The sequence below is a fragment of the Sinohyriopsis cumingii genome, chromosome 19 (genome assembly GCF_028554795.1).
Source record: "Sinohyriopsis cumingii isolate HCF-2022 chromosome 19, ASM2855479v2, whole genome shotgun sequence".
Taxonomy (NCBI): Eukaryota; Metazoa; Mollusca; class Bivalvia; order Unionida; family Unionidae; genus Sinohyriopsis; species Sinohyriopsis cumingii.
The window spans coordinates 26984456-26998478 of record NC_142979.1 but is presented as its reverse complement, the minus strand read 5'-3'; the positions used below and the strand labels follow the sequence as shown (position 1 = coordinate 26998478).

The window sequence follows — 14023 nt, the reverse complement described above, 5'->3', positions numbered from 1 at the left end:
AAAAATATTTGTTCACTTACTGTTAACGTTTTATATCAGTCTCTGGGTATTTCAGAAATCTTGCCATTATCTACCTGTAGGTTGGTGGTTCTTACCGGCATTTTCCCCAAGTTCTCCCTCCACCAATTATACTGGTCATCAAGTACAGCCTATCTTGTGCTGAGAAATGGCATTAAAACCTCCAAAACAACAACAACATCATTTGGGAGGTTTTCAGTTTTGTCTGGGATGAGTCTCCAAGCTCTTACAAACATTCTTGTCAGAATGGTTTCCCCAAATAACATTACAGTAGTCTATGTAAGGCATAATATAGATTTTGTGATGTACAGTAGTCCCCCTCTTATAAGGCCACCCCTACTGCAGCAGGAAAGTGGCCTTATAATGAGGGTGGCCTTTCTAGCGGGGGATGACAATGCGAATAGTAAATACATATGAAGAAAGTCACAAGTATATTTAATTCTAAAACATTTAATATTTTTATTAAAAAATCGCATGCATGTCGTGAAACAAACTGTTTCATCATTTTCAGAAGAATGTTATGAATAATCATTTATATAGTTTTAAAACTGTCTTTATAATTATGTTACAGATCACATCATCTGTCACTTTCTTGGTAACAGTCTAAAAAACAAACCAGTCTCGTCACAATTAAAAATATCCTTGCCGTCATATCGCCTGCATATATTGTTTAGTCTTTTGTTCCAATCTTCGACAATTACATTATTAACATCAGCTGATTCTCCACTAAGGACAGAACACTTAATATTGTTGCACTTGAAATCTGTGCAACCATCCGTTACTTGCGGTAAAGTCATCATATCCCATTTGAACTGACAAAATTGTTGCTTTTTCTTGTCATTCAAATCAGGATACAAACATCTCCTGGCTCAAACAATCTTCCTTTCTCAGTCCATTTCACCTTTCCCACTTCTGCAGAATTGTTTCCTTATCTTTCGCGATATTGTTTATCTGAGTCTTTCCGACATTAGTTTTCTGCAAGGATCCTCGACCACCCCCACCCCACCCCCGAACCTCTCGGTCAGTTGAATTACTTTCATTTTCTCTTCTAAACTAAGATATTTTCTTTTCCTCGATGACATGTTGATCTTTTTGCATTAAGTTATTCATGTTGCCAACTACAATACTGATAGAACAATTTTTTATGCATCTAAACAAATTGCTGTGTGTTTTTAAAGGAAGTGATCTTGTCATGTGATTCGTTAGTCACCGTCTGGTACCCTATTGTGTTTTACATTTCTTAACAGTGAGAGAAGCCAAAACGGCTTTGATATGTACCATTAAAATCACGCAGATTTGACCTCGCAGCCGTTAGGATTTGTAATTTTGACAATTATTGTCAGTAGTAATAGCCACTAATTATCAAAGTGAACAAGCTCAACATCTTTCTAAGGGAAGCCATAAAGGCTATCAAACCATTTTCCTGCTGACTTGTGTATTGTACATCGATACTGCCACTTCTCAGCTGTTACTACTGTTCAATAATTGTAATCTTAACAATTATCAGAGTGACTAAACCGGACATCTTATGATAACACAGCAGTAAGGCTAATTGGATTACATCTACTTACGCTTTTGTATGGAGTAAAATTTGAGTCTTTCTCAGCTTTATGGACTAAATGTGGCTTCTCGTGAGGCGTAAATGATATAATATTAACCTTAGTGGTACATGTACTTTAGTTAACACTTCTTTCAGTAACGAAAACCTGACATCGGGAAAACAGAAATCGGATTACTTAACACACGTTATGAATAAAATACTGGTTTTGGATGCATATTAAAATAAAATGCAGCCACTTGTGAGGGGTAAATTTTATATTATTGCATTAATATGCTGGCCGCTGGTCGCGTTAGCCAGGTGGCCTTTCATGAGGGGTACTTTTGAACACAAACTCACTGGTGCCAACAGATTCTGGCCGTAAGGAGCGGGTGGCCGCTGGTCAGGGGGGCCATTCAAGAGGGGGACTACTGTATTAACCAATGTTTAGTTAATAGATATAGCCTTATCTCTCTTAACAACCAAAGAAATGAAATAACTTTATGCCATATGACTTCAATATGTTTATTCCATTGCAAATTTTTGTTGTCAACCATCACCCCAAGAATTTTGTCACAGGTAACTATTTGTACAGAAATTACAATCAACTTAAGATTCAAATTGTTATTTTCCATGTCTGCTCTCTTTTCACGAGTTGCAATTAATAACCTTGTCAGTCTGTACCTTTATGCCATTTTCCTTACACCCAGAATCCATTCTAAGCAAGGCTCAATGATGGGAGACCTCTAGGAAGAGTGGTGTCATCTGCATATAGGTCAGTAGATGAACTTACCATGAAGCATATACTTGTTATCAAGCATGGACTTATCATTAAGCATCAGCTTGCCATCAGACATGTACTTATCATCAAGCATGGGCTTATCATGCAGCATGGGCTTATTATCAAACTTGGGTTTATCATTAGTTATTAGGCATGTGCTTATCATCAAGCATGGGTTTATCATCAAGAATGGACTTATTATTAAGCATCAGCATGCGAATAGGCATGTGCTTATCATGAATCATGGGTTTATCAGTAGCATGGACTTATCATCAAGCACAGTCTTATCATTAAGCAAGGACTTATCCAGAAAGGGATTATCATAAAGACTGGATTCTTACCAAGCTTAAGTGCATCAAGTAAGGTCTTCTCTAGATGGGTATCAAATCTCATCAAGCATAGGCTTATCATCCAGCAGTGACCTATCATCAAGCATCAACCATGGGCTTGTCCAGAAGCAAAGACTTATCATCAAGCATGGGCTTGTCATCACGCATGTATTTTAACAAGCATCAAGCATGGCCTTATCATCAAACATGGGCTTATCTTCAAGCATCCAGCACTGGCTTATCATCAAGCATAGGGCTTATCATTAAGCATGGACTTATCATTATGCATAGGCGTATCATTAAGCATGGACTTATCATCAAACATGGGCTTATCACGTATCAGGCGTGGGTGTATCAAGTATGGGTTTATCATCAAGTAAGGACTTATCATCAAACATGGGCTTATCATCAAGTATCAGGCATGGGTGTATTAAGTATGGGCTTATCATCAAGTAAGGACTTCAAGCATTGAATTATCAAGCATGTACCCATCATTAAGCACCAAGCATAAGCTTATCGTCAAGCATAAGCTTATCATCCAACAAAGGTGTAACATCAATTGTGGGCTTAATCATCCAGCATCAAACATGAGATTATTATCAAGTATTAAGCATGGGATTGTCATCAAACATCAACCATGGGAGTATTATCAAACATGGGATTATCATCAAGCATTAAGTATGTGATTATCATCAAGCATGGGATTATCATCAAGCATGGGATTATCATCAAGTATTAAGTATGTGATTATCATCAAGCATGGGATCGTCATCAAGCTTATGTTTACAATCAAGCCTAAGTTTATAATCAAACACTGAACATACGCCTATCATCAAGTATGGACTTGTCATCACATGTGATCTTATCATGGGAGACTTAAGAGTATCAAAATTAGGATGATCCCTGCTAGCTTTTTGGAACACGTTAATTACTGAAGCAGAATGAAAAGACACTTCCAAAATCAGTCATCCTTCTAACTATGTGAAGCGTTATATATTTACGACCAACTGCCTATTCCCATGCAAGGGGAAATGTGATGGACAAGAACATTTAACTGGCACAGAAGACCTAAGTACCCAGAGAAAACCATCATGCCAAAAAAATGGGAAAGCAGACCTTTGTCAAATGTTAACAATACTAATAGAATTGGTCTGTGGCTTTGACACAGATAATGCTACAACATTTTTGTCAAAAACCAGCATCTTGATCTGACTATCATGGAATCAGAATCAGACAGAAATAATACTATCACCTTTTTTCTGTGGAGTGAAGTACAGACTCACCTGTAGGCATGCATTCCTACATATCTGCCACAGCCTATATGGCCACAGATTAGACACATCCAGAGACTCTGAAAAAGAAGAGGAATATTATTGTAATAAAAAAGTTGTGATGACAAAGCACATTATCAAAGATCATGGTGAAGGTATTGCTTTTGGAGGTACATGAATCTAGATTCTAACACACCTGAGAATGTAACACATTCTAATAGGCAGAATGTAAAAAAATCTGCATATCCTGTTGGAAAAGTGGATGTGATTGTGACATCATGATATTTATTGTTAAATTATGCAATGCAAAATTACATTTTCAACCATTTCTAACAGCGTTCAACACTGTGTTGAAATGGTGAGTTTAGTCTTGTGGTTGTCGATTTGAAGACATTAATGGTGGTTGTAATGTTCTCAAACATAATACCAGTACCTTCTTAAAAATCATACCCTGTAGACTAAAAAAGTCATGGAATACACTGACAGCACAAGCTCATTTACACATCTATCTGACACTCTGTAACATAATTCAGAATGAAATTATTTTAATACAGTTTTCAGCATTTTCTGGGCTTTTCCTCCTCTCGTGACAGGTTTCAATTATTATGCAAGTGTCAAATCAGATTCTTTGACTCAACTTGAGCTTGTATTTCATCCCAACTAGAAATGCATTTTATGTAACAATAAAGTCCCAACACAGTGTCTGAAACACAAACCTTAACCAAGGCTAATAGGACAGAGAGGAAGATTAGGGTAATACTATACATCTCGACTGCTGTTATGGATGGGCATAACATGTCCAAGTGTTAGTGTTTATGAAGTTACAAAACCTTTAATAATTTTCTAATCACTGATCAATCTTTGATTATTTTCATTAATCATCATGCTGCAAATATTAAATGACATGTCTATTGTGGATGACTACACTAATAATAATAATAATAATAATAATAATGTCTTTATTTATAGAGACAAACACTGCTATACTTTAACTACACAAATATTTAAGTATCATCACTAATGTAAAGACAAAGTATATTCATGCATACACTCTCTCAATCTTTATCTCTCTCTCTCTCTCTCTCTCTCTCTCTTTCTGAGCAGAGTCAAATGTGACACCCACACCCCCACATGGTCATGTTTCAAAATACACAATTTTTAGTAATCTAATAAAAAAACATCACCTCATTATATGCCCATAACAGGTAGCATATATAAGTGGTAAACAGTTCTGCTCCTGTAAAACTGTCATTTAGGCAGTTAATACAGCTAACCTTCACATCAGGAATTAAAAGGCAAGGTACTCCAGTGTAACCAAGTACCATTTCATATATTACATAACTGGCTGCCTGCCAATAGCTAGTCTGATGTGTAAAGTCCTTTAATGACTGCTGTGGGGCAGCCCATTACATTAATTTGCGAAGGTAATGTTTTTCACTAAGTTGAACAACCCAATATATTTATTTCAAGTTGTAGGTAAATCAAAGAGATGCATGCTGAAGAACAAAAGTTATTACACTTCACTGCCCTGAATGAAAATGTATCAGCCATCTGTATTAAATATTATCGCAAGTTTGTGAACAGCTGCAACAGTTCTTTAAAGTGGAATTTACGCCATATATAAAACATAAACCATGACTTCTCAGAATAGTGCTAGAATATGATACATTGTTTAAGGCAAAATGTCTACACACATTTCCTATGATTGAGGAAGCACAGCAAGCAAAGTCCAGCAAAACTAAATTTCAGAACTCCTGGTTGACAGAGTTGGAGCATCGAATTCTTTGCACATATTGACATAAGTCATTCTGAAATGTACAACATCTGTTAAAATAGCAGCACCATCTGTATGTAACATTGGGACAAACGAGAACATATTTGACATGCTGAGCTCAACATTCTCAGATCTGAATTTCCAATTATTTTGTATAAGTTTATTTGTAAAGATAGTATTCTCAATTCAATTACATCACTTTTGGAGGGTCACATTCACTGACCCCTCTCCTCCCCCCTGAGACCTAAAAACAGACTTTATGAGTAAAAAAACAAAACAACACTGTGTGTGTTTATTATTTCATCCATTTAATATGTCTGTTTTTAAATACAGTAATGGAGGGATCCTACATGGCAGCCAGTATATTTGATGTAGCAAGAACCTGGGAAGGCACCAGAATGAACCACCAACCCACAGACAGCTACTGGTAAGCCAGGGCCCCTAACCTTAGTCCACTTGGCTAGCCAGGGCCCTTAACCTGTTGCACTGAAGCAATAGACTGCATCAGGTCTAAATGAGCTTTTGGGATGAAAGATCTACGAGATGGAAACGCAAGAAAGTCCATTGTGATCTCCACCCCACAACTTGTATAATGTTAAGTAGGGAACAGTTTCAAATGCAATGATTGCTGTTGTTGTTCTTGTAGGGTTTAACGCCATTTTTCAGCACATGATAGGCTATACATGGTGGCCAGTATTAATGGTGGAGGAAGAATCCCGGAAAACCCCAGAAAGAACCACCGACCCACAAGAAACTACTGGCAAGCTTTCTCACATACCCACATTGGCCGATGCAATGATTGCTGCTACTTCCTTAACTTCATGAGCTAAAATGCTTAGTAAGTTCATTTGATCTTGGGTAGTTCTCTATATGCAAAGCAGATAAGCCATTTTATCCAGGACAAGAATGCCTGTACTAAGATGTCATCCTTTTCCTCTTTCAAAGGTAAGGATAGATGAAGTCTTAGTCGAAACACCATCCTGGCTCGGTACCACTTCAGCTTCTCATAGGTAGACAACCTAGAGATGAAAGATACAGGATAGAAAGAGGTTTCACAAAAGGGATGATTTCTCATAAGAGCTTGTATTTGGTGATGAATACAGTGATCATCATAAGTGACACTGACCCATCCTGTTAGAAGTAAAAGTTCTTTGGGTCAACCAAAAAAGTATGTGCTGAGCTGATTCTGCCAACTGTCACTAGAGAGAGTTGGAAAGCAGGTCTTATATGAGATGTGAGCCAATGAAGCTCTCAAGAACAGTTCAAATGATGTATTATTAAGTCTGGCTAGCACCCATGATTCCACTCTGGACACTGAACTAATGCCTTTGGACATGTGAAGTCGAAATTTTTACAGAAGACCAGATAGGTGTTTCTTTTGTCCAGTATCCTCTCTTCCATTATGATACATGTCAAAGATCAATGAACAATAGCCTTTTATCATGACTGGTGTCAACTGTTTCTTGCTAAAGAGTTACCGTAGGAAGTTAGCTATTTGAAGTATTGATGCCATTAGTAGTAAAATATGTTCATGCACCACCGTGTGAAAATTCCCCATTTTGCCTCATATGCTTCCAAAGTGGAAGTCCTTCCTGCTTGAGCGATTCCCTCCTGCATTTTTAGACAGAACCGTTTATCCTCAAGGGCTTATTTAATGTGTACAACAACTCTGAATTGGGATAAAATTCCTGCCATGGTGGTTGCTTGGACAGATAAGGAATTATCTCTATTTTCCTTGGGATTTCTGCTGCTAGATTTTTTAAGCCATTTATCAATGAATTTTCCAACTTGATTGGAGCAGTCAGGATAAGACAACACTCTTGATTCTCTTGCCTTCTACGTTACCTTCAGAATCTGAGGTGTTTGAGGATAAGAATACACATACACACCATTCCAATCTATGGAAGGAGTATCAATTGTATCTGTACAAACTCATCTTTGGAGGTCATTCCTGCAAGAAAACATCCGATGTGAGCCAACTGAGTTTCTCCATTCTTTTAAAACAGAAACTCATATACAAGGATACCAATACATTGGTTGATGCAATGGGTATTGTCTTGACCTCCATTGTGACAAGAAAACTACCTGTAATGGTCTCATAAAGGTTGACCTAGGATAATGAGGTCCACTGCCATACTGAGCAAACCCAGTAGGTGAAGGAATTCTCAGGTTAAGAGATTGTCCAGTGTAAGAAGCCACCAATGAACTGATTTTCAATTCATGATTCTGAGGGAGAAATACTTTTGTTGAATCCAAGGCTGAGAAGGAGATTAATAAGGCATTCATGTCCTGTTTGAAAATATAACTCACCTGTTTTTTTTTTAAGAATGTCATCTCAGGGGGCACTCGCCAGCTATTATGTACTTTTGAGAGAGTGACGTATGTAAGGTGAAGTTGTTTGCATTTAAAACATGCAGAGTGGAGAGAATGGTGGCATACCTCTATGCTACATTAATGTAATGTGGATGATATTTCTTTGGATATTGTACTTTTGGAAATTTACATGATTTAAACACACTGCTAACTAAAATGAATGCTCCCTTGTGCTATCAGCCTGAATTAGTCTAAAGTACACTATCCATAGCAGCTAATAAATAGGGAAAATGAATTTTGCCAGACTAGACAATACCAGCTTCTGAAAGTGCAATGAATGAATTACCAAAAATATATAATTCATCTCTTAAGTTCAGGAAGTAAAAATGACCAAGTGGACCTAGCACTTTTTTGAAAGGTGCACATCTGGAGTAAGGCCAAGCTGTATACTCTATAACCCATATTACACCCACCAATCATATACCAAAATAAAGGGAATTAAAGGTTCTTTTAATTATACCTAAAATATACAAGGTCTTTTTTAAATAGCCAGTATAACCAGTGAGGAAAGCTGGGGAAATTCTTTTTCTTTAAAATCCTAACCATATGCAAAATACGAAACTGTAGAGCGCCACCTCAACAGCTGGATGTTGCCACCATGGAGGTGGTCCCACCTTCATTCTAGAAAACTGTGGTATTCTATGGTTATATGATCTGTATGACTGCTTCCCTGTCTGCTGTGTTGTATTGGTATCCTTTCTATCTTTATGCTTATTTCCCTGAAAAGCACTTCTTGGTACCTGATGCTGTGTGCAAGGAAATTTGTCTCTGGTACCTTCTTTATGTACTGACTCAATGTGGCTATTGAAAAGAAGGTTTGAAGGGAATGACTGCAATCTTAGGATGGCTTTATGGTGGAAGTGGAGAGCACTGCATCTCTTTCTGCTGATTATATGTTAGTCACTGCAAGTACAGCATTGGCCAGGGTGTGTTGAGTAGTTCTGTTTAAGATCCAAACCATTTAAGAAATTGACTTCCACACCTGTCCTGGGAATTCAAGGTGAAAGATGACAAACTGTTTTCAGCATGTTGGAAGTTTGCCAACATAGAACCCACTACCATGACATTCCTCTCCACCTGTTGTGTCGTTAAAAGACTTCCAGTCCATGCATACACAGCTATATTTTGCCACCTCACTGCTGCAATGTCTCTGTCTACTGCTGAAAGTGTGGGTCTTATAGATCATTCTAATAAAATTTGACAGAAGGCACTGCTGCAAGAAGTTTCTGTTAACACTATGGTCCTATAATTGTCTGTGTAAACAACCCAAAAGGTCAGCAACACATCCAGACTGTGATAGCAGCTTAAACACCAGCTTGTCCTTCTTGTGTGTGTGTGTGTGTATGATTTGGATTTTTAACATAGCTTTAACAATGTTTCAGTCATATCGCTACGATGTCTGCAGTGTGAATGTCTAGCACTGGGGCATCACGCCGCAGACATGTAGCATGATGTCCCACCCAGTCACATTATCCTGACACCAGGCCAACCAGTCCTAACACTAACCTCTTAATGCTAAGCGCCAAGCAAGGCAGCTGTTACTACCAATTTTGTAAGTCTTTGGTATGATTCAGCTGGGGATCAAACCGATGACCTCCAGCATCTGAGGCAGACGCTCTAACCACTTGGCCACCGGAGCGGTCCTCGTCCTTCTTGATTATTAAGTCAACACATACTGGTATTTTAGACTACCAGAAGGCAGTCATTTCTAGTCACAGTGAAATCTAGCAAAGACAAGGGAGCTTGTGAGCATATGTTGTCATCTCTAGGTGAATGTGGCAATGCTGATGCCTCCTGTGCAGATTGTCTAAAAGAGTGACCCACCATACTTGAAGAATGAAATGACTGGAATACAGGTGCTTCCAAACAATCACTAAGTGTGTGCTCCCTTTGAGTGGAAAAGGCCTGTGAAAGAAGTGAATCCACATTCCATGTGTATTGGGACACTACTGGACATTGGGTGAATTGAGTGACTTGTGGCACTATGCTGGGGAAACTGATCCATGAGAGTGCCATAAAGACCTTCTGTCTTTTGGCTTGCAAGGCACAATCAACTATGGTAATTACCTGTTGCAATAAAAACCATCTGGCAGAATCTGGTTGTGACCAAGCATGGCCATTTTATCTTGCATGATGTTGTCCAGTTTTTTTTTCTTGAGACAGGTTTAGGGATATTTGATCCACGTAACAGATTCGTACTTCTGATTTGAGAATGTATCTTAGCTGGCTTGTTTGATCTCAATCTGGCTCAAATGTGGCCAACATAGATGGTTGGCTCTCAAACCCATGCATTACCAGGCCTATTGGTTCCACCAAAAGAGGTCTGTCATGTTGTGGTCATGCTGAGGTGACTAGGGTGGAGCTGGAACTGATTGGGATAACCTGGATCACTTCATGGCTGATAAAACCTTCTGGACTGTGATACCCTTCTTAAAATAAATCATTCATTGAAATGTCTTCAGCATGTATAATTATTACATCCTTATCCCTTTTTGTACCCCCCAGTACTGGAGCCCACTGACTTTAGGTAAACGATAAGCATATCTGACATGTGTTCATGAAGTGGCAACTGAAGCAAGATACATGTGCAGAATGGATGTCATTCTCATTTTTCCAATGTTTATTTGACTTACATTTCACCCAGCCCATGGTCTAAACCTGTTCCCAATGTTTTAAATGACTTACATTTCACCCAGCCCATGGTCTAAAAATGTTTCCAATGTTTACATGACTTACATTTCACCCAGTCCATGATCTAAATATGTTTCCAATGTTTACATGACTTACATTTCACCCAGCCCATGGTCTAAAAATGTTTCCAATGTTTACATGACTTACATTTCACCCAGCCCATGGTCTAAATCTGTTTCCAATGTTTACATGACTTACATTCACCCAGCCCATGGTCTAAATCTGTTTCCAATGTTTACATGACTTATATTTCACCCAGCCCATGGTCTAAATATGTTTCCAATGTTTACATGAATTACATTTCACCCATCCCATGGTCTAAATATGTTTCCAATGTTTACATGACTTAATTTCACCCGGCCCATGGTTTAAATCTGTAAGAAAAAAATTACAGCACACAATAGATACAGGTGAAGCCCAGCAAGTATCCTGTTTTATGAACTCAAAGAGTAGATGTACAGAGCTACACACTATGTCACAATTTACCTGTAAGAAGGGCCACATGGCAGCTTATACAGGTAACAGTAATAAAGCATAGCTATTAATAATTACAAAGTGGAGACTATAAATAAATTTAATATAACTTACCTGAAGAAATAGGCAGTAAAATACAAAATTCAATAAAACAAAACTTATTAAGGTATTTAACACATTCACATGAAACTGCATGTAAAGATGTTCAAGCGGAATGTGTCTTATATTATACCTCAGGAGATCCACATTTCATACACCTATTATCAGCTACTTCCTCTGGGGTCTGAACATGCCGACATACTGGGCAACTGAAATATGATCAAATTATCAGTACATTTAAATGTGTAACCAATCAAATATCACCTATTTCAATGTATAACCAATTAAATGCCACATATTTAAATATGTAATCAATCAAATGTCACATATTTAAATACATAACCAATCAAATACCATGTGTTAAAATGATTAACCAATGAAATATCTAATATTTAAATATTAGATTGCTTATACTTCCTCAGTAAATATTTCAAGCCTGTGGAGATCATAAATGTTACATGTTATGTATTGTCTGAACAACATTTTGATTTTGCTTACACAGGTGAGACTGCAACTTCTGTTATATTGGTATGTGCCTTTCATTATCTGTAAAATTTGCCTTTTTACAGAGAAAAATTAATTTGTTGGTATCTGTGCATAGACAAATTGTAATTGTGTTTCAAGTTGCACAAGCCCCAGCATCAAAGTCAGACAGAAACCAGCTTCTATTCTTTCAATACTACAACTGCAGTCCAATATCCCTGCAGAGTCTGATCTGGGGCACAAGAGCTCATATGAATTCCTGCAATCTACCTATAAATTATATGTGAACTATATAAATAACATAAGGAAATGTACTTCACCCATTTCTCCTATGATCTGTTTAATAACTGACATTGGTATCTCAGGCTACACTTTCTGTAGAGTAGTAAGTTAGCAATGATGTTTAGCTCAGAGATTAGATTGGAGGGTGTCTATATCAGATCTGATTCACTATCCCACCTTTAAGGAATGCCAGCCTGTTTTTCAACGTTACCACCGGCCAAGGTCATAATCAAGCTCGCTTAATATACAAATGCAACGTGCTGAAAGGAATACTGCAGGATGTCTAGCACTGGGGACTTGAATTTTGTTAGTCTCTGTTAATCCATGAACATATAATGTGAAAGCAATTGCCATATCTGATCTAAATATCTTTAAAAAAGTAGACCTTTTATAATAAACAAAGATGTTTTCACTGCATTTTTAATTCTGTTGTTTACAAAAACCGTTCACTATTTCAATGAGCAACAGAACACAAAACACATATTTATTACCAAATAGTTTTCTTACATATAACATCTGAATAAACAATTAACAAATCAGCCCAACTCTCACAAAGACCATTTTATTCACAGACATGCGATATGATGCTTTTTCATGTGTGGACATAAATTCAGTTTGTGTGAATTGCCTTAAGGGTTTATGTCATCAGGTTGATTGAGACATTATCTTTACTGTTCACCCCCTTTATTTTAATCCAAGGGTTGCATGTGTCCATCACAATAGTGGCATCATGCCATTTTCCCTTAAATGTGATAGTGCTTTGAAAATATCAACGAGTGGTAGTACCTTTCCAGTTTCCCACTCTTGTACCACTGTCTCAGGGGGAGTGTGATAGTTGAGAGAGCAAAACTAAATTACTGACAGGACTGTTTATATAAAGAAAATATAGGCCTTGTTTCCTGTCATTGGTTTTGTTTGTTTTAGCACCTAATCCCTATTTGACAGTGGCCATTAAAGGCACTAAAAATACTAAATGCAGTCCAGATACAAGTAGTGGAATTATGCTAGCATATGCATGCAAAAGGTTGCCAACATCTTGTTTTACTTAGATCCACAAATCCGTCCTATCAGCAATAAAGAACTTACCTGATCAACCTAATTAGTGCAGGAAGCATTACATCTTTCTGCTAAAAAATGCATGTAAGTAAATGCTGGCATTATCTTTTGTAGAGACCTTGGAAGCTGTGTTGTCTGGTTGGATTTTTTTCTTTCCTCAATTGAATTGGGACAAAAAAACAACACAAAAGCCAATAATTCTGTGCAACTAGTTTCACATTTACTCTTTGCTTCTTCAAGCATAAAATGTTTTAAAAGAAACAGATGTCTTTATATTTTTTAAAATAACAGTTACATCACTGACATAACATCATAAATGATATGCATCATCATAACAATTTTAGATACATGACAGGATACAAGAGTCTCTAATGAAAACTGAATCAGTACAACAATAAAATAGAGACAAAGAATCATACATACAATTATATTTTTATAATAGATATACAGCATATCAAATATTTATTAAAATTTCATCAATTTTAACTAGTGCCTTGGTATTAAGGCCATTAGGATATAAAGTATCTAATTTATGAATCCAATAACTTTCCTTTATCAGTCTATTCACGTCTCTATATGTACAATATTGTCATGCCAGAAAAATCTAGACTGATTACTTGTATTAAAATCTATTGAAATACTGAAGGATCTCTATAATTTTCTTATCTGAAAGAGATGATTATTCATTCTATTAGATACTTGTTAAAGTGATTGTCCAACATGCTGCATGTTCCATTTTTTACAGGTTATCAAATAAATCACATCAGTTGAAACGCAGTTAGTTATAAGGTAGAGAAAATACTTCTTTTGTACTGGAGCTACTAAAAGAAGTACTTTCTCTTGTATTTGTACATT

At 37.1% G+C, this 14023-nt stretch overlaps 1 protein-coding gene across 3 annotated transcripts in view; it reads right to left on the bottom strand.

Moving 5' to 3' along the window:
- LOC149775330 (BRCA1-associated protein-like) overlaps positions 1 to 14023 on the bottom strand; it is a 66094-nt gene that overhangs the window by 17398 nt on the left and 34673 nt on the right. For all 3 annotated transcript variants that reach the window (XM_089944458.1, XM_089944459.1, XM_089944460.1), the window contains 2 exons: positions 11481 to 11556; positions 3949 to 4016 (listed from right to left, as the gene is read on the bottom strand). In XM_089944458.1, coding sequence (XP_089800584.1) covers positions 3949 to 4016; positions 11481 to 11556 — 144 coding nt within the window. The remainder of the gene's footprint in view (positions 1 to 3948; positions 4017 to 11480; positions 11557 to 14023) is intronic.